This window comes from Dermatophagoides farinae, chromosome 5, assembly GCF_024713945.1.
Source record: "Dermatophagoides farinae isolate YC_2012a chromosome 5, ASM2471394v1, whole genome shotgun sequence".
NCBI lineage: Eukaryota > Metazoa > Arthropoda > Arachnida > Sarcoptiformes > Pyroglyphidae > Dermatophagoides > Dermatophagoides farinae.
Window position 1 is genome coordinate 4,875,535 of NC_134681.1, and position 23,028 is coordinate 4,898,562.

Here is a 23,028-nt window from a genome sequence, read left to right on the forward strand (position 1 = left end):
AATTTGGAATTTTTATTATTATCGATTGATATAGCTATTACATTTACAAAATATTGATATTTAAAAAAAAAAATGCAACAAGTATTTTCAAAATTGTATATTTACAAAAAAAAAATTTCTATCATAATCCATTCATAAACAATGTAATATTTGTTGAATCACACACATGCATGTGTCGTATACAATAATTTGCCATTTCATAACAATTTTTTACTTTAATTATTGAACACTAGATGGCAATATTGTTTTTGAATGTTGAATAAAGAATAAAGAATCTTTAGTTTCTCATTTTTTGCCTATCCTGTGTTATTGTGTTGTCACTGTTGTTGTCATCATCGTTTGTTGTTGTTTGTTTGTTTGTTTGTTGTTCAAAAGCCTGAGTTCATTCGCATTCATTTCGTGCTTGTTGTTTTTATTTATTTGGTCATTCATCAATTCTATTTTATCTTTGCTTTGTCAAGAATTTCTTTTCATTCTCTCTCTCTCTTTATCTTTCCATTTTCATTCTGTAAAAGAAACGGAATCAACAAAACAAAACAATTATTTTCAACAACAATTTTCTGCAAATCATATATATAAATATAAATGGCCATGACGATCCTGATCATTTATTCAACCATATTATATATATATAATTTAATTGTATTTCATTAATTCAATCACCAAAACAACAACAACAACAATGATGATGATGACGACGATGATAGCGACAATCGTATGTCAGCAACAATTATAATTGATAATAATGATGATGATGATGATTTAAAATGAATGAAACGAAAAAAAAACCTTGTCTACCAAATTTTGAAGATGTTCGTCAATACCACAAACAACTATCATCATCATCATCATCATCATCATCATCATCAACAACAACAATAATGATAATGAAAATTCCTATTTTGGAAATATAAAAATGCTACCATATGTTTAAAGGCAAAAATTTCAATTTCATTCAAGAATTATTAGAATCCGTAAGTTTTTTTTTTAATTCATTTTTCTTTTCACGTACATAGTATAGTTCACATCATCATCAAACGAAATGATTCTATTAGTTTTTTTTCCTAAAAAAAAATATCATGCGATGCTGTGTTATTTTATCCTTCATGTTTTTTTTTTTTTTTTTTGATAGAAAGTTGTGGTGGATCATCCTAATGACACTATCCTTTAAAAAGTATGGTATGTGTTATTCAATATTGGTTAGCTTTCTTGCTTGCTTGCTGGCTGGGTGACTCACACACATAAATATATATATACATGTATAATAATATACAGAAAAAGATAGAAGATAGAAACAGAGCTAGAGTATATACGAAATGATGATGATGATGATGATGATGAAAGAAAGAAAGAGATACTTAATTTTTCTCAAAAAGAAAATGTTTTCGAGTTTGTTATTGTATGCTTCAATGTCTTTTTTTTTCTCATTCATTCATTCAATTGCCATGTAAGAAAACTTTGCTTCTCCATTTCGATGCACAATATATATAGTTTTTTCTCTGTATGATGTTGTCTGTCTGTATGATTTTTTTTTTGCCTGCTGGTTCCATTTGTTTCAACAACAACAACAACAACAAAAAAAACATTCAATTGCTGCATTACTATGGTCCAATCGGGAACATATAAATCATTACAATGAATGAATTGCGCCCATTTTCACCATTAACTACTATCTACTATTTGACGCAATAGTGTTGAAATTTCTTGTTGTTTTTTTCTTGTGTTTCATTAATACTGCTGTTGTTGCTGTTGCTGCTGCTGATTCTTTTTTTTAATAGTTATTTTCAATGTTTGTTACATTGTAAATCATGGATCATCCATATGGATGATTCTTCTGTATTTGTTGTTTTGTGTTGTTTTTCTGCACTTAAATGAGCCGACAATATATATCGATGACATCCTTTTGGTATGTTTGTTTTTGTTTTTCTTATACGTTTATTGATCGATTGATTGATTGATTGATTGATAATCATCAGATCAATGTAAAAAATTGATGATGAAAAATCATTTTTGTTTTTGTTTTGTTTACCATCCATCATAAAGAATTTGTCATCATAAGATTATTATTATTATCAAACTGATTATAGTCAAGATGATTCACTGAGTGTTTTTGTTGGCTAGAAAAAAAGATTTTGATTAAATTCTATTTATTTTAGTGTAAATACCTATTACACTAAACAACCACTACTACTAAAACTCTGGATCTATCTGATTTCCGTGTTTATACACATTTGTTTTTTGTTTTTGTATTTTTCAATCTATAATTTCAAAGTTCAATCATTATCATCAATCAATCAATACACAATACATACATTTATTACATTTATATTCTAGTTTTTTTTAAAATATATCTTGTTGATTGTTTGAACATTCGAAATCATCATCATCATCATCACATTTATATATCCGTGTATATCAATGTTGATTTTGTTTTTTTGTTCTGCTATATTTATATATTTGATTGTGTGTGTGTGTGTGTGTGTGTGTGTGTGTGTGTGTGTACACTGTATACAGTATGTTTACCCAGAATATTATATATATATTGTTAAAGTGATAGTGAATATAGAGATAGTAGACAGCGAAAAAAAAAAAAAAACAAAACAAAACAGAGGCAACGAAATGAAATGAAATGAAAAAAAAATTCATTCGAGGACATCGCCCTTGTCGCATTTGCTATGATAATAATGATAACGATAATGATCATCATCATCATCATCATCATCAGCAACGACAATATCATTCAACACATATCAAAACATTGACAAACAATCTTTCTCTTTCTATCCAGTTTTTTTTATTATTATTATTATTATTCCATGTTTTGATGATTTAAAACCTAATGAATGAATGAATGAAAGAGATTTATTTTTTTTCCAATGTTTTTTTTATGTTGACATTGATGATTTTTTTTTTTTTGGTCTACCCAATCAGTAAGTGAGAACAGTATGCACCAACACACGAGACAATACCAGACTGAATAACAAACTGGTAGCATTATTCGTTGATCATCATCATAAGCAATAAAAAAAAGCCAAAACAACAATAATTGTGATTTGTTTCCGTTTTTTTTCGATGATGATGATGATGAATCCGAATATTTTCAAACTTCATTTATGTGCTGATGATGAATCTATACATAAAAAATGTGAATACAGAGTATATGAAAAATCATTATCCGAATGATGATAATGATTACATACAACTCACATGATGTTTATCTGAAATATTTGGTTTTCTTTATATTTTTTGGTCAATCATTCCATCCGAAATGTTAATGGTGAAACTTGTAAATAAATTTGTGCGTGTGTGTGTGTGTGTGTGTGTCACATCCAATCTATCAATGGTAATAATATTTGAACAATTTTGGATCATTGAAAATATTTTTATCATCATCGTCATCATCATCATCATCAGTACCGTGTGTTGAATAATTTTTTTTCCTATTTTGTTGTCAGATGATGAGCAACAACAATATATTAAATATATAATGAGAATGTGAAACAAACTAACCTAAACATAACGGACCATTAACATTATGATAATGATATTATCATCATCATCATCATTATCATTTGTCCAGGTATAAATATATATTTATAATCATTCACATAATTTGAATGGTTGATGATTGTGAACAAATGTGAATTGAGAAAATTTTTTTATGGTTCCATTTGTGGCAGTATGTGTTTAAATTTTTCTGCATTCAAATGAAATAATAACAGTTTTTTTCCCTTCATTTCATTCATTCATTTATTTATTATTAAAACGATGTAAATATACACATTTTTGGCTATTTGCTATTTTGAATTTTTTTTTTAGTTTTGGTTTTGGTTTTACATGTACCGAGAAATAACGAGATAGCGAGAGAGAGAGAAGAGTGAATGAATGGATATTTTTCTTTGCATTCATTAACTACGATTCGCTTGATGTGACAATCAATCGACTATGATTTGGTAATTTTTTGTTGTTGTCGTTGTTGTTGTTGTTGTTGTTGTTTTGTTGTCACCAAATAGAAAAGACAATAACTTTGATCCAATAAGTTTGGTAGGTGTGTGTGTATGTTTTAATCATCTCGAACTGGTTTTTCTTCTTTTGTCGTTGATGAAAATTATTATTGATTAATAATTAATCTGATAATAGAAAAGAAAGAAAAAAATTTATATTGAAATTATACATTGCATCAACCATTCATAGAGATTAAATTACCATCCTTTTTTTCAATTTGTGAGAACAGGTGAGAGAGAGAGAGAATGAGAAAGACAGATAGATTTTTCCATCAACAATTGGACGTCTTTTTTTCTCTTTTTTTTTGCTGATTATTTTGATTTCGAATGTTTTTTTTTGCACATATATATTTGACATTTTCTCGTCAACTCGAAAGATAAATTGGAACACGAATTCGATATTAGTCGAAGGAGAGAAATAGAGAGAGAGAAAAAAAAGCGACAAACAAAAAAAATGAATACTTACCACTGTTGTGTGAATTGATCATCATCAAACAGTGGCAAACAAAATCTTATTATGCAAAAAATTTGAAAGAAAAAGAAATCTCTCAAATCTAATCACAATCACAATGTTGTCATGAAACGGTTTTTGTTTTGCATGTTGCTGTTGTTGATACACGTTTTATGCAATCCTTTAGAGTCTATTTATTTTCTTTCTTTTACTTTCATTTTTTTCTGCATTGAGAAACAATATATATAAAAAAAAATTACGATGACAACAACAATTACAACAAAGTGTGTGAGTAAGTGAGCAAAAGTGTAATTGTCTCTATCATTACATTTCATCCGAAATCGATTCATTATATATTTTTTTTTCTTCTCGTCCATTCCAAAAATACATGATTATCATCACGAATTTTCACATTATATTCGACACTATTTATCGGTCGAAAATTGAATTTTTTTTTCGCCTCTTCTTTCTCTATCTCACTATTTTTGGTCATTCAATATATTTGTTCAAAATTTTAGTTGGAAAAAAATGGACATAAAAAAAGTACACCTGTATTTGATTTTTTTTTGTGTTTGTTTGTTTTCACACAATGAACATATATATATAAAAATGTTAAACACAAGTGTAAAGGCATTTCAAATTTTAAATCAAAAAAATGGTTGATGGTTGATTTTTTCTGTTTTGTTTTGTTTTGTTTTTTTGCAATTTAGCATGTTCACAAATCAGCAACAATCATTTTTTTTGGCAGTGATTTTTTTTTCACTCCCCCATCCCATGAACAACAACAACAACAATAACAATGTCACCGCAGATATTGAATGTAAAACGGCCATTATTGGCAACTACAACTAATGTATCGACAACTACAACAACAAAAACAACAAGACGATCATCACAATCACAACCACAATCACTTCATAATCATAATCAAAATCAATTCAACAGTATAGAAATGACAGATCATCAAAATGAAGGATCATCGACGCCACCACCACCACCACCATCATCATCATCACCTAATACCTCTTCAACATCATCAACAATAATGGTAACATCATTACCAGCATTATCAATGAAAAAATCAACAACAACAACATCGACAACAAAAACTATGGTAAAAAAACGATCCAAGTCAGCATTCCGTTGTCGATTCTTTGTAAATGGTGATCGTCATTTTATTGGCATTTATTATGTTATTAATATTGATCGTTTACGTACACTTGATTCATTATGTCGTGAATTATCAAGAATACTGGTTAATGTGGTAAGTGTTTTTGTTTTTGTTTTTTTTTCTTGGAACATTTTTTTTCTAATCTAATTCTATTCCACAATGATATTGATGACCGTGCTAGTGTATCACATATATATTCACATTTATCAATCTTGATTCATTTTATTATTATTTCCATTCTTTAAATGGTTATGGTATTTTTTTTTTAGCCAGCATATACCTGATAGCGTAGGTGGTCGAACAGCTTTTTTTTATTGATAATTACAATTTTTAATGCATATCTAAATCAAAATTGAATTCAATAATGATGATGAACATCACCATTACATCTCCCTTATTTGTCGATTTTTTTTTCTTCAATTCTTAGATAGTGTTTTTGTTTCCAGTGTAATTTATTAATTTGTCATTCATACAATTATTCTGATTTGTTTCCTTCTTTATCCACCCTCTTATATCCGACTTTTTGAATTGAATGCTTGTTTATTTCTACCCACCATTCATTTTATTCATTGTTTTTGTTTTTGTTTCTGTTTCTGTTTTTTTTTCGTATATTTCAATACACATTGGACGCCTCTTCATTTACGGTTTTTTTTACGACCACGAACAACTAACACCATCATTGGTCATCATCATCATTCTTGAAACGATGATCGACGACACAACCACAATGATGATTGGCAATAATAGAAAACCTTACCATCTGGTGTACGAATCATATTCAATTGTAATGATGGAATGAAAATTAATTCTATTCAACAATTTCGTCATAATGAAAATTATTGTTGCTCATCAAATGAACATTTTATACGTTTAGATTATATTACAATTGCTGATGGAAATAATTCATTTTCAATAAATGATCGACAATCAACATCACCTGAACCGAAAAATTTACTAATAATAAATAATTCGATGACAACTACGGCAGCTAAGCAACAACAACAACAACAGCAACAGCAACAGCAACAAAAACAACAACAACAATCACGAACACCTTTAGCTAAACGCCGTGTCGATAGTGGTGGCAATATTTCCGGTAATAATAATAATAATAATAATAATACAACAATGATGACAACCTCATCGACAGCATCATCAACACAAACATTATCCACATCAACAACAACAATGACAACAACAACAATGTCTTCAAATTCATTACAATATTGTGCATTTAGGCCAAAATTGGTCGCCTTATTACGTGGATCATGTCGTGCTGTACCATCAATGCGGCCATCACGACGTGTATTTCGTTTTTTGTTCAATCATCGTATTGCACAAAATTATGAACAATTGTTAAATGAAATATCGAAATCGGTCAAATTGAATGTTGGTGCCGTACATCGTATATATGGTCTTTCATCATCGAAAAAGGTTTCTTTTTTTATTTTTATTACTTCTAAAATAATAAAAATGTTTTTTTTTTGTTGTTGTTATTGTAGATAACCTGTTTGAATGATCTTTATGATGATGAATATGTCTATCTGGTATATGGCCGTGCGGAAAAATGCAATATTAACGATTTTTTGCTCGACGAATATGGTATATATTTGACATTTTTTTTTTTGACAAAAAAAACGAAATTAACTCTCTTCTCACGATTTTTTTTCTTTTTGTTTATTTTCATTGATACATACATATAGAACAACGAGAAATCTGTTCAATTGTTGGCGTTAGTTATCTAACATCATATTATGAAAACATTAATAATCATAGTCTTAATTTGAATAATATCAATATCCATAATAATAATAATGGTAAATCAAAATTACCACCACTGCCACCGTTATCATTATCAGCAAAGATGGCTGCAATGACAAAAAATCGTAAAGTTGTCCGATATTGTGATGATATTAATAATAATAATGATAATAATAATAATAATGTTTCAATCAACAATAATCGTCGACGTTTTCAATCGAAAAAATTCAATACAACAACTCGTAGCAATCGTAATCGTAATAATAATGCTCGAAATAATATTGGCCATACAAAACAATCTAAAAATTCAGATTGTTGCAATAATAATAATAATAATGATGACGATGATGATGATGATAATGACATTAAAGCATATTCTTTACCAAGAAATTTTTGCATCCACAATGATGATGATGACAGAAACAACAACAATAATAATAACAATAACAATAACAAATGTAAAAATGATATGAAAAATTTTAATCATCATCATCCAAATTCTTGTCATTCATTATCATTAGATAATAATGATTTGATTGATTCTGATGGTGATGATGATGATAATAATAAAGAGAATAATATTGAACTATTGAATATGAATGAACGTACACCAACTAATGGCCATCATCATCATAATCAACATAAATTTGATGATCAAGATGAAGAATCAGAAAATTATAATTGTAATTCAATAACAATGCTCACATCGATCGATGATGATTATGATAATGATTATGCAGTTATTATTGCTGACAATAATTATAATGATGATGATGAATATCAGCAAAAACGAAAATTGCCATTGGAAAATGAAAATATTGGCTCAATATCATCATCATCATATGATCAAAATTCCAATCGTTCAAATGGTAGCGATCAAAATATGATAATTTCTAATACAAATGGTACGAAAATTGATGATCAATCAGGTCGTTCATATTCTAGTTCGAATTCAAGTCTAGTCTTTGTTGATAATAATCAAAAACATCATGGATCTAATCAACATCATCATCATAATCATATTAATCAACAATCAATGAAGCCAAATACAAATCAATCAATTTCAAATTGTGATTATAGATCATCCTCTATGACAACGTCAACATCAACTACATCGACCAATACAAGCCAAAATCAAGGAATTTTTATTCAAAGTAATGGCAGCAGTACACCTGGTGGTGCATCATCCATAAGTTGTTCGGAGGATTTTTCTTTCACATCGATAGATGTAAATAATTCCAACACATTGAATAATGATGAACAACAAAACTTTTATTCTGATAATGATGATGATGATGAATCAGTATCGATTGATGATGGACAATCGATTGTTAAATCTAATAACAACAATCTTTCTAAATCTCAACAACAAAATAGCAACGATTCTGATTCTGATCTATCATCAACATCTTCATTTTCTAGTCTTTCACGTGTAATTCCAGCTGTTCAACAGTGCCAACGATCTGTTAACATTAGCAAAAACGATGATAAAATTTCAAAACCAAAGGCAGCGAATCCAAAACTTAAATCTAAAGGTCAATCACCGGCAACATCACTATCTACGACGAATACCAAAACAAATTCCATAAATCTTACAAAAGCAGCTAATATCAAACAACGAGCAGCTAATCGAATGGCCGTTTTACCCAGAAATCAAATGGTCACTGCAGCAAAGAATACGAAAGTGGGCAGCAAATCATCGAATGTAAATGTTTCTCCACAAGCTTCGCAAAACCATAATCGTAGTCCAAGCCATCGTATTGGTTCTGGAAGTCGAAATTCGACCGGATCACAGCCAAACACGCCAGTTAAAAAGAAAATACCAGCCGGATATCAATCTCAACAGCCACAACAACAACGTCGTGCACCAGTTCTAACCACAATACCGGCTGCAACAAAATTTCAGCCAAAAAAAGAAGTTGATGAAATATATTTTGTCGACAAATCTATTGGTGATGGTAAATTTGGTGTCGTATACACTTGTATTCATCGTGAAACAACGGCAAAGTTTTGCATTGAAAGTAGTCAATAAATATACTATGCAGCAAGTTTTTTCATTACCAAAAACGTCTTCATCATCATCATCTGGTCATAATAATTATACGGATAAATCAAATGATCCTGCCAATGCTGAAGTAGCAATTCTTAGTCGTGTAAACCATCCGAATATTGTTCGACTTTATGATCATTTCAATTATGTTGATCAATGTTATTTAGTACTTGAATTACTTCAGGTTTGAATTAATTATTTATATCAAATGATCTTATCACTAAAAACTTTCTGTTTTTGTTTTCATTACATCTAATTTAGGGCGGCGATCTTTTCGATGCCATTACTGTTGCATCTCGTTATACGGAAGCTGAATCAGCATTAATGATTAGCGATCTTTTGAATGCTTTGTACTATCTACATCAAATGAACATTGTTCATCGTGATATAAAACTAGAGAATTTGCTAGTTTCCTATGTGCCAATACCATTGAATGATAATAATAGTCCTAATAATGATGAAACAATCAATAATCGAAATCAACAACGGCAATATCGTCGTATGATTAAATTGGCGGATTTTGGACTTGCCGTCGAAGTTGAACCAGGTGAAAAATTATACACCGTTTGTGGTACGCCTACATATGTTGCACCGGAAATTTTATTAGAAATTGGTTATTCATTTCCTGTGGATATTTGGGCTGCCGGTGTTATACTATACATACTTCTATCAGGTCAACCACCATTTGCGAATGAAGAAAATGATCAAGGTTCAATTGTTTGATCAGATAATATCCGGAAATTTTGATCTTATTGGACCACAATGGCGACATATATCCGCTTCAGCTAAATGTATGATACATTCAATGTTGGTTGTTACACAAACAAAACGTATTACTGCTCAACAAATTTTGAATCATCGATGGCTTTTACAACATACTAGTAATAGTAATAATCAATCAATCAAATCAAAATCATCTGCCGATCAGCTAGCCAATGATTATCTGAATTTATCATGAATTTAATTTTCTCTTTTTTTATGAAATTGAAATTTTTTATGTTTTGCTTTTCCTTCTTGATTATAATGAATTTTCGTGATTTTTTTGTTTGTTTCAATTCTTGATTGACGATCATATATCAATCAAATAAACCAATATCGAAACGAAACAAATTTCAATAAATAAATGAAAAAAAAAAAAATTAAATTGAATCCAAATTTTGGATTTTATTCTCTCCATTTAATTTATTTTTTTAGCTTTTTCAACAATTTCTAAATGTTTTTTTTTGTACAATTCGAACAATTATTATCGATTTCATTGATCATGATTGAATTCATATAACATGGTATTACATATATTCTGTATTATAAATAATCAACAATTTGTCTGTCTGTGTAAATGGACATATAAGCATTATAAGTGATGAAATATTTTCCATTTTTTTTTGCACATAAATATGATGATGATTGACATTGGGCAAAAAAAATTAATAAAAAATAGTGATGTGTGGATGTGACATTGTGTTTGTGTAGGTGTGTATACAGTACATTTGTGTCAGTTTTTTTTCATGTTTGTTTGTTTGTTTTCAGGCAACTAATCTTTATATTCATATATTTATTTATATTTAGTTTATAATTTCAACTTTTTTTCACTAAAAAATTGAATTGAATCTGTTTTCATTTTCTTTTTTTTTGTTTTGCTTTGCTCTGTGGACAATCGGACAATATCTGACTTTGTTTTTAATGAAGAATAACGTTCAAAATGATTGATAAAAATATATTATGAAACAATAATAAAAATAATAATGATGATCCAATATTGATAATGATAACAGATTGTCGTTCTGATGATGATGACAATGTTTTCATTGTTTTGATCGTTTTTGATTTTTGATGATTTTCTATCAAGAAGAAGAAGAAAAAAACAGAATTTCAGTGTAAAAGAATTAATATAAAAAAAAATAAATTTAGAATTTTGTACCATTTATATTTTCATTCTGTTGTTGATGATTGTTGTCCATTGATGATGATGATGATGATGATGATAATGATGGCGATGATGATGACGATGATGATGATGATGGTGAATAACGAAATTCGTAGTTTGCTTTGAAACCAGTACCATCAAAACGTCCATTAGATTTGAATGTAACACGAAAAAAATCACCATCCGATTCGATTGATTTTGGATGTTTTAGGCCACAATGTCTAAATACACGACGATCGGCCGTATATACGTTTGAGAATTCAACATAATCACTTGCCGTTTCCAATGTACATCTGTGGCCAAGGTAGGAATAACCAAAAAAAAAAAAAAAACATTCGAAAAAAAACGATTAGATTTTAATTTAAAAATTCCTGCACAAATGGTACATACGGTGTAACGCCTTCAACATCAAAATGTACAAATTGTATGTAGACTTTTTCGGTTATATTTCCATAGAAAAAATAATGACATTCGGTATCTTTTGGATACAATCCTAGTGTACATACATTTAAAAGAAAAAAAATTATTCTTTTACCATTAATTTAATCAGAAAAAAAATCGAGAAATAAACATCCGTTATCAATTTCTCGAAACAAGTATAAACAATCAATTAGAATGGCAATGATTTTCACATTGTACACATACCAGGATAATTTGGCGATGTAAAATGACCACGTTTTGTTTTGGTTGAATTGTAAACGAAACCGCATACTATTATGATCCAAATTGAAGGAACAAAAAAAAACAAAATGATAATTGAATCGATTTATAATGGACATTATGATATCATTACCTGATTTAGAATCTTGATGTCCAGTTTCAATGCCAAAATCTTTGTTTGTTTGTTTGTTTGTTGAAAAAAATGAGCAAAAAATGAGAAAACAAATTTTAAAATCAAACACAGTCAATATAGTCGCAGTAGGCAAAAGTTAAAATTTTTATTTCACGCTAGAATAACTGAAATTTTGATTCAGAATAAAAAAAAATAAATAAAGAATGTCCTGATGGTAATGAGTGGGAAAAAAATGCAATCAAATGAAAATGATCACAAAAGAAAAAGAATGAGAAAAATTTCAAATTTTTTTTCACTTCATTCATTCGCTTATCTTGTCTTAGAAATGAACATCAACAACAACACCGACAACACCACTGGACGACAAAATGAACCACTTTCTTTTTTCCTTTCCTTTTTTTTCTGTTACATCCAATGAAACATAATCTCGTGTATCCGTTCAACCAGAAAAAAAAGCAAGCAAATTACATCTCATGTAACTTAGTGTGTGTTCGAGTGTCTGTATTTCAAAGTAAAAATACAACGAAAAAAAAAATAAAAATAAAATAACACGACAACCTTCTTTTCAATATAAAAAGGCTTTAGCATATCATGAATTTTGCACTTGTGTTATTATTATTATTATAAACCAACTATGGATCGGATCTTTTGTAAAGAAAAAAATTTTTTTTTTCATAAAATTTAAAATAAACGAAAAAACTTTGTGAATACTTGTGTGTGAAATAACAACAAGCTAAATTCATGATGAACGAACTAAATGAATGAATGAATGAAAAAAAATCCTCTCATCAATTTATATAAACACACACACACAGTATTACATAAGAATTTTGTTCGGAAAAAATTCTTAAAAGCGTGAAAAAAAATAAGTGTAGTAAAAAATGAATTAAACGGATACCACCATACAATGATGCTGTCGTTGATGATGATGATGATGATGATGGTGGTGGTGGTGGTATAAATTGTCCTTAGAAATAGTGAAAAGAATGAATAAAAAAAATTGATTCAAAGCTAATGCGGATTTTAAAGTTTTTTTTTCATTTCATTCAAATTTCACCCGTTATTTTTGCTTTCGTTACACACATACACAAACTTATCCTACCCATCATCATTATCATCGTGTTTAGTGCCCTTTTCTTTCATAAATTCAAAAGAAATTACAATATAATTGATTAGAATATTAACACTTTAGAGTTCAATTTTTCATTTTTTTTTCTAAATTTTCCAAACAATATTGTACAGCAATACTTTTTTCATCATCATCATCATCATCATTATCATCGTAAATATTAAAATTGGCCATTTATCATTTCAAAAGTTTTTTTCCCAAAACATTTAATAATAATCAGAAATTGTTGATATATATTGAACTTTGAAAACAAAAAATTGAAATTCTGGTTTCTTTTTTTTTGAAAAAAAACACAGGTAATTTATCATACCATCTATATAGAGACAAGTTGATCTTTTTTGAATATATTCAATTTAGCTATAAAATTTAACAAACTACACAAACTTACTTGTTACAAAACGAAATGATGCTTTAAATCCTTTTGAATGATAACGATTATATTGTCGTCCATGTTGATCTTTATTATTTTGATTAGCCAAAGAATTTTTTACCATTTTTTGTCGATTATTATTATCTTTTTGGCCATTTGATTCATCATCATTATCATCATCATCATCCATACTATTGACATAATCAACATTATCATTGGTTTCATCATCAGTCATTTTATTCGATTTATTATCATTAATTTTTTGTCGTTTACGTTTCTTTCGTTTTTTACGATTTTTTCTTTGCATATTCATTTGATCATCATCATCATCATCATCGTTGTCATCATTGTCATCATAATCATGATTATCGTTAGATGAATCATATGGATTATCCTGTATCATTGAATCTAAAAATTGATTATTATGTTGTAATGATGAATGTGGATAATTAATTTTTTTATAAAATCTTCTATACGGTTGTGCATCATGATCTAATGATTTAAATTCAAGTGTTAATCTATGTCCATTTGACATGATACGTGGTGGTAATTCTTGTCCACAAAAATCATCGATCCATTCTTTTTGGCCATTTGTTACAATAAAGGCAGTTAGACTGTCGGATATTTCACAACTAAAATAAGATTTTTAAAAAAAATAAATAAAAAGAGAATGACAAAATTAACAAGTTTATTTTGGATAAATTTGTAATTGTTGATTTCAATAACAGTTTCATTCCATTTATAATGTTAATTATATTGTTGATGATCAATAATTATCATATCACCAATGTCAATAAAATGATTATGATTCTGTGAAATTTATTCCATTTTAATTACAGGTTTTTTTCTTCTTTTGTGAACATAATTACACTAGAATGCTGGAATTATTCAAGATATCTGAAACCGTGAATATTTTTCTCAAATTTCCTAAACACACACACACAAACACAAACACAAATATTCTTTCAATGAAATTTTCGATTTGGACGAAACAAATAGAAAAAAATATACAAAAAAAACTTGATTCTAATATATCAGTTTTTGTTGTTGAAATCATCATTCTTGAGATTTTTTTTTCCTAGTTGTTCAAAAAAAAAGAAAAATAAAAATGAAAATTTTGTTTGCGCGCGGATGGATTTCGACCGATAAGAAGTGAATGGATCCGATCTACAATAAATGAATGAATGAACATTCGTTTTTTACTTTGTTATTTCTTTTTTTTGGGGATTTTTTTCCGTTTATTGTTGCAATGTTTGTTTGAACACAGAATATTCTATTAATTCACATTTTGTATGTGTGTGTGTGTGTGTGTGTGACTTATGAGCTGTGTAAGCAGATAGACAAATATTAATATAAACCAAAGAAATAATGTTTGTATTTTAGGATTTAATATTACAACAAAGAATTTAAGAGAAAGTTTGCAAAAAAAAATAACGGGAATTAATCGGCTAAGAGAGAGAGTGTGTGTGTGTGTGGAAGAGAAAAAAAGGCCAAACCAATCACTTTAATATCGGTATCATCATCATAATAATAATGATGATGGTAATGATGACAACAGCTAAAATCGTATCGAAGGATTAAATAGAAAAGAAATGATGATGATGATGATGATGGTATATGATCTTCAATGGAAAAAATTCTATAACAACAAAAATTCTGTTTCAAAATAATAAATATAAAGGAGAATAAAAAAAATCATACAATGTTCACCAAAAAAAAAATGACCAATACAAAAGAAAAAGAATAAATTTTTCTGCTGATCAAACTTGAATGAAATAAAAATCATTACTATCGAAAACGATTCAGCCATCGATTTTAATCATTTTTTTTGTTTGTTTGTTTGCTAATTCAAATTTACAAACAATATGTTTGTGGTTTGTACACTGTTCTAGGTGTGTGTGTGTGTGTGTGTGTGTGTAAATGAATGAAAATTATTGATTCGATAACACATTGATTGTAACAATTATTTGAATTAAAAATAACGACGACGACGACGACATAAAGCTAACAAAATTAACAACAATAATTGCGGAAAATGTTTAGCTTTTGACGCAAAACGAACAAGACGCCCAAGGAGGAACTCGGAAAAAAATTTGACCGAGTTTGCAAAATTGGCCAAGTCCATTACAAATATCACGAATCTTCATGATAACTTGGAGTTCACGGACATAGCAGAAATCACGGCACGAAAGAATGAACTTCAGAAAAGAATCGAACAGCTCCAGAACCAAGTGATGGAGACTTATAAAAAGTATAAGAATGTAAGGATGTACAATTTAAGGTTGCCAACGTGGAAGGTTTTTGAGAATGATACTTGGTAACAAGTATTTGCTGATCTAAACAGAGTAGCAGATTTAACAGGTGATAACAACATCATACGATTTGTGAAATGATGAATCTCAGCAAAATAATGTGTACATCGCGAACTCAGCAATATTTCCTAAGATGATAACGTACGAGACAATCCGTATATAACCCTGATGAATTGTTCTAAAAATCAGAGGAGAGGATCCAACAGAGAATATCATCAGAAGAGACGAGAGGATACCACATCAGACGAGACGCTATCAACAGAGGACCAATATCAACAGAGGAGAAGCCGCAGTCATCAGAAGTTACCAGAAGTCAACAGATGTTCATCGATGTTATTATTATTGTGAATAAAGAAATAATTATTCAACAAACGTTCCGGCCTAGAAGAGAGGTTATGACATTTAGTCGTAATATTATAAGCCAGCAAGATAGGGTAGGAGGAATGGGTAACTACGGATCATCCAAAAAATATCTACATATTGCAATCGATTCATTTACCAGATTTGTTTGGATTGTAACATCGAAGACACAGACGGGAAAAGATTTTGTGAATTTAATTAATAAAGTGATAACATTACGGAAACCAAAATTGGTAGTGGCAGATCAGTATACTGGAATCAAAAGTACGGAATTTCGACAATTCCTAGAAAATAAAGATATCAAATTAATGTTCACACCAAAAAATCATCCAGAAAGCAATGGTATGGTAGAAAGAGTAAACCAAACTCTTTGTGCTAGAATACGACAACGTATATTGGAAACACCAAAAGAGAGACGACAAATTTCTTGGACAACGATTGCAACAAATTGTGTAGAAGAATACAACAAAACAATTCATAGTACGACGAAATTTCCTCCGATATATTTATTAACTGGTGAAGATCCTGATAAGTTAATAAGAGGAAATAAATTGGAAGAAAACCGGAAAATTGCATTTCAAAATTCTTGTAAAAATCATGACGAAAATAAGATGCGCTTTGACAAACATCGAACGAATGAAAAAATTGAAGTTGGACAAACGGTATATGTAGAAACCGGATCGAAGCTGAATCGTGGAAAATTAGATCCTTTGTATGAAGGACCTTATAAAGTAACAGATAAAGTTGGAACCAATATGTTACAAGTAAAGAAAAACAATAAGAAGGATTGGTTCCATATTGCTAAAATTAAACCAGCAATGTTCGGCATACTATTGATTTTATCGTTAATGTTAGAACCAATACGAATGATGAATGAAACAGATTGGGACACGATATCAGATTTTGAAACAGATGATCCACCACCATTTGAAACGGTTGACCCGGTGATTTGGGTAAAAACGAATCATAAATTGGCATCGGTATATACTTTGAACTATGTAGCATTGAAAATTCTGGATCCTTGTGTAATAGCAAGAAAAGAAAAACTATTGTTACCAAATGATTTGGTCGATTGTATCATGGCACAAAGAGAAATTGAAAATCTATTAAGTGCAAATTGTCCAGGTTTCAAACCACTGGAAAGTGTTGGACATAATACAAGGAAGAGATCAGTCACCGGAATTGTTACAGCTGGTGCAATGCTATTCTATATTGCGAGTACTGTTATTGGAATGGTTGGACAAGTATGGAATCAATGGGTTCACACTGATATGAAACAAATGAATGAACAGATTAAGATGACAAAAAGGTACGAAGAACAATTTGCAAATAAGACGGTGGATACCTTTAAAAATCTGATGAGTGATATGGATGAATTGGTTGATCAGATTAGTGAAGAATTGAAATCGTTAAGAAATGGAAACCGTATTGTGACACAAATCAAAATAACAGAACCAATTTTAATGAGGTTTTTCAAAATGGCGAAACAGAAAAAAGTTATTCCTGAATTTGATTATTTGTTTCCGAATATTACTTTGGAAGATAAAATAGATAAACGATATTGGGAGTTAATAGGATGTGAATCAAGAAAAAAGGGATACATCAGTTTGGAAATTATCACGCCAAAAGTAAAACCCGATGAAGTAATTTTGAAAGCTCATCCATTCACGATTTACAAAAGAGATGGGAAGGGGGAAACTGCATATAAATATGTTGGCCCGAAATTTTTGGTAATGAATGAAAAGAATGGGTGTATAAAACCAATTCACATTGAACCAAAATCACATGAACCAGAAGTATTTTTATCATTGAGTAAACCATTGGATGAAAGTTGTGGCAAATTCAAGTTAAATGAAGCTTGGAAAAAAACAACTACAACGTTTGGTGAGTTATCATATGAAAAGATACAAACGTATGTGGACGAAAATGCTGTATATTTATATTGCAATGGATCAACGATTGAATTTGGAGAAAAAAGGTACCGTTGTGAAAATTTTGTGTATCGATTGGATCGGAATCAAGAGTTCATGCTGAACAGTGTCAAGTATAAGATGCTTGGAAGAAATGTTACTGGAACGTTATTGACGGATAAGTTAAAGGATCGATTGACAAAGAAAGTCTTGGGTGACTTAACCAATTTTCGAAATTATAAGAAAGAGTTAAGAAATTTAGATCTTCTGGTTAAAGAATTGGATCAAGAAGCTAAAAAATATTGGGAAGTAATTCCACAATATGAAATGTTTTGGGGAATTGTGGCCAGTAGTATTGTTATTATCAGTTTGTTGTTGGCTACAATTTTTGTTGCTATTGGTTTTTGTAAGATGTTTAGAAAAAATCGAAAAATGAAGAAAAGGCTTAAACGAACTGCCTCACAACTAATGCAGATGGAAGTAATGAAAAATCCACAATATCGTACTGTACCATACCAAGGAAGATATTGATGAGGGGGGATGTAAGGATGTACAATTCAAGGTTGCCAACGTGGAAGGTTTTTGAGAATGATACTTGGTGACAAGTATTTGCTGACCTAAACAGAGTAGCAGATTTATCAGGTGATAACAACATCATACGATTTGTGAAATGATGAATCTCAGCAAAATAATGTGTACATCGCGAACTCAGCAATATTTCCTAAGATGATAACGTACGAGACAATCCGTATATAACCCTGATGAATTGATCTAAAAATCAGAGGAGAGGATCCAACAGAGAATATCATCAGAAGAGACGAGAGGATACCACATCAGACGAGACGCTATCAACAGAGGACCAATATCAACAGAGGAGAAGCCGCAGTCATCAGAAGTTACCAGAAGTCAACAGATGTTCATCGATGTTATTATTATTGTGAATAAAGAAATAATTATTCAACAAACGTTCCGGCCTAGAAGAGAGGTTATGACATTTAGTCGTAATATTATAAGAATATCGATGAAGAGGTTGATTGGTCAAAGTACGATCCTCTTGTCACGGGGGATTACGCAGAAAAATGGGAACAAATAAAAAAGAAGATAACAACAAACGAGCATGTTATCACCAACATGTGGCAAAATGGTCATACACATCGAGATGGTCCGCCACCAACGGGAAATCCAAATCAAAACCGCAATTCAACAATGTTACCACCACCAAATGGAGAGTGGACATTTGAACCCACTCAAAAATTCGATACAACCCGATACAAATTAATACAGCCGTTTTCGGAAAAATACATGGAATTCCTAGACTTATGGGATATTTTCATGGATGTGGTGGACAGAGCAACTAATTTGTCAGAATCAGCAAAGTTCCTGTATTTGTATTTCGATATTTTTATATTTCTTAAAGGCCTCCATTGTTTGTTTTTGGAGTTGCTCAATTTTTTTTGTTGAATTTCATTTTTGCATGCTGTAACATCCGCTATATCTGCAAATTTCAGGTTATTATGGAGATTTGTGATATTCGATCTTATGGACTTGGCCAATTTTGCAAACTCGGTCAAATTTTTTCCGAGTTCCTCCTTGGGCGTCTTGTTGTTCGTCTTTGGTCCGAAACTGAACATTTTCTTCAATTATCGTCGTTAATTCGGTTGGCTTCAATTGCCAACGTATATCGTCTTTGTTGTCGTTGCGATTTTCGTTTTTATGTGGTCGTCGTCGTTGCTTTCGTCGTCGTTGTTTTCGTCATCGTTTTTTTTCGTCATCGTTAAACTTCTGTAGATACTCGATTGGATTCACTAGGTATCCTACTGACTTATAATATTATGACAAACTGTCATAAACTTGCTTCTTGACAAAACGTTTGTTGAATAATTATTTTAATGATTTATTTATTGATTTACAATAATGATTATTTGGGTTATTAGGATTTTGGTTGGAATTATATACTAAAATTATCTAAATATTATTCAAGGAAAATATTGCTGAGGTTGCAATGTACACATTATTTTGTTGATATTCATCATTTCACAAATCGCATGATGTTGTTATCACCTGTTAAATCTGTTACTCTGTTTATGTCAGCAAATACTTGTTGCCAAGTATCATTCTTAAAACCTTCCACATTGGCAACATTGAATTGTACATCCTTACATATTATTAAGAAAGGCTATCATCATAATCATTGGCAAAATTTGAAAAGCAAAAAAAAAGTTAACTTTCTCTCTATATTTTTTTTATACGATCTTTTAGTTGGATGAAAAAAAACCTATAGAATATTCTGGAAGCATGTTTTTTTTCTCTCTCTCTCTGAATCTCCCTCTACACAATTCACTTTCTAATTCACATTTGTTAAGATTGAATTTTTTTTTTTTTTGATCAAATACACACACGTACACATAATTTTTTGTATTCGAATCTAAAACCAAATGAATGAATGAAAAAACTTTCTTTCAGTGATTTATTATTTCACCATCATCGTCATCATCATCCTTATCATGGCTGATGATGATTTTTTTTCAGTTTTTTTATCCGTATCATTATAGCGGAAAATAATAATAAAAAAATTATCGAGTGGATACCAATCCATTGATGATAATAATGATGATGATCAATGTCTAAAAGAACAAACAAACAAGCAGGAAAATAAAAAGAATTTCAGTCCAAGAAGAGACAAAATAAAAAAAAAATAAAAAAAAAATACAAATTCTAGCCATCGAAATTGTATGGAAAGAAACAAAAAGAAAAAAAAAGACATTAACGACATTCGTTTTTATTATTATTACAAACACAAATCATCATCATCATCATCATCATGATCGAAAACAACAATATCGATGATGATGATGATGATAAGTAATAATAACTTGGTCCATTCTATTAACATATATAAATATATTATAGCGATAAATTTGAATTCATGATTTGATGACATGCACATCATCATCATCGTCATCAATGTATGTATCATAATCATAATCTTGATCAAAAAAAAAAGTATCCAACATTCATCGATGGTTTCTTTTTTTTTCTTATTTTTTGTTGTTTTTATTGTTATTAATATTAATTACAACGATGATCATGATGATCATCAAGATCATCTTTATCATCATCATCATCATCATCATTATTCCATATGTCCTAATGTTATAATTATATTTTTCTCATGTTTTTTGTTTTTTTTTTTTTGTTGTCTGACCAATAAAGTAATTCTATTCTAAATGTGAATTCTATTAACATTGTGGCTGATGTATGGAGAAAAATTTTATTCCGGTCTCGTATACAGATGTCTGTTTTTTTTCTGTTTTGTTTTGTTTTGTTTTTTCAATAGAATTTTTTTTTTCTGGTAATTTGATCGCTTAATATTTTGAAATTTGAATTTTAGTTTTCAGTATTTTTTTTCTCTATTGAAATGTCACCTGTATATTGTTTGGAAAAAAAATGGTGTCATGTGATTTTTTTTTTATTTTATTTCGGGAATAAATCGGAAATAATAGGAATATTTAAATAGAATGAAGAATAACAATGACGGAAACGGAAAAAACGAACTAAAAAAACGACAAAAAGGAAATTCTCTCTCTATTGCTCTCATATCTGCAAATTTATACACCTAGATTCATTATGAAGAATAAACGATGATGATGATGTTCATGGGTTGATGATGAAGATTTTATTCAAATTACTATAGAAAATATTCAATTTTTGGTATTAATATTAATGAAGTTTTGTTCATTAATTAAGTACACACACACACATACAGAAAACGATTATATTTGGAAACTGTAGGGTTGTGTGTGTGTGTTTCTATGAGAAAAGAGGAAATTGTAATTTTTTTTTTTGGCAAAAACCGCTTGACTTGTTTGACGTTTCAATTTTTCTTTTTTTTCTGATATTTCATTTTCATTTTCATTTTTTTTGTCATCATCATCATCATCATCATCCTGGTGATGGATCCAATTCTTTTTTTTTTCATTGAAAAATGAACGGTATAATTTTACAAATGTTGCTGCTATTTGTTTGTTTGTTTGTTTTTGTTTTTGCAGAAGGAAAAAAAAATAAATACACTCACACCCACACAAGAATGATTCGAATGTATCCATTTTCAATGATGATAATTATGATCTAGATTAAATTTGATCCATGTTTTGTTGTTGTTGTCTTGTTTGAAAATTGACTGAAGCGTACATATATCTAGTTATAATGATGTGTTAATTATTTTTTCATTCATTCATTTGTTTGTTTTTGGTACAACACTTATTCATGCATATGATGATAATAATAATGACTTGAAAATTTGTAATAATTCCATTCATTCAAAATAGTGAAAAGAAAAAAAAATTCCAGTAAATAGAATTTTTCTTTCTATTTAACATGTGGGTATTATTGTCATAATAATAATTAAATTATAAAATTGAAGTGGAAATGTAAATACATTGTAAATATGAAATATGAAACAAAACAAAAAAAAATTTTTTTTTTTACTTACTCACGATGTTGATCTTCAACTTTATGTACATCAAAATCCATAAATATCACTTGTACACGTTCTTTACCATGTCCAACAAAATGATAACTACAACGCATTTGTGTCGGATATGGTTCCGGATAGTTGGGTGATGTAAATGTACCATTTTTATGTAGTTCAGATGAAAACCAACGATCACACGATGATGATGATGATTGAATATTATTTGACGACGTTGATGATGATGAAATAATACCGATATCACTGTTATTTCCGTTCAACTTTCCGCTCGTATCCGTTTGATTATTAGCTGTTAATTTTT

General features: G+C 29.5%; 3 protein-coding genes across 4 annotated transcripts in view; 2 read left to right on the forward strand and 1 right to left on the reverse strand.

Annotated features, from left to right (window-relative positions):
* The first annotated feature begins 314 nt into the window (after positions 1-314).
* Positions 315-10,576, forward strand: LOC124499205 (uncharacterized). Its single transcript, XM_075731117.1, is given in 9 exon segments — positions 315-974; positions 1,133-1,179; positions 5,166-5,719; positions 6,374-7,060; positions 7,129-7,228; positions 7,330-9,386; positions 9,388-9,621; positions 9,699-10,148; positions 10,150-10,576. Coding segments are annotated over 7 exon segments (4,239 nt in total). The 5' UTR covers positions 315-974; positions 1,133-1,179; positions 5,166-5,254; the 3' UTR covers positions 10,396-10,576.
* Positions 10,577-11,091: 515 nt separating this feature from the next.
* Positions 11,092-23,028, reverse strand: part of Sol1 — a 41,558-nt gene continuing 29,621 nt past the window's right edge. The window contains exons 8-15 of one of the 2 annotated variants that reach the window (XM_075731118.1): positions 22,728-22,970; positions 13,945-14,285; positions 13,672-13,740; positions 12,155-12,193; positions 12,007-12,072; positions 11,752-11,854; positions 11,356-11,654; positions 11,092-11,275 (exon numbers count right to left, since the gene is read on the reverse strand). In XM_075731118.1, coding sequence (XP_075587233.1) covers positions 11,115-11,275; positions 11,356-11,654; positions 11,752-11,854; positions 12,007-12,072; positions 12,155-12,193; positions 13,672-13,740; positions 13,945-14,285; positions 22,728-22,970 — 1,321 coding nt within the window. In that variant the 3' untranslated portion in view covers positions 11,092-11,114. Of the gene's footprint in view, positions 11,276-11,355; positions 11,655-11,751; positions 11,855-12,006; positions 12,073-12,154; positions 12,194-13,671; positions 14,286-22,727; positions 23,017-23,028 lie in introns of both variants that reach the window. The other variant, XM_075731119.1, reaches the window with a different exon arrangement.
* Positions 14,663-19,683, forward strand: LOC124499206 (uncharacterized). Its single transcript, XM_047063089.2, has one exon. It carries the CDS (start codon positions 16,286-16,288, stop codon positions 18,764-18,766), a length of 2,481 nt encoding a protein of 826 aa, XP_046919045.2. The 5' UTR covers positions 14,663-16,285; the 3' UTR covers positions 18,767-19,683.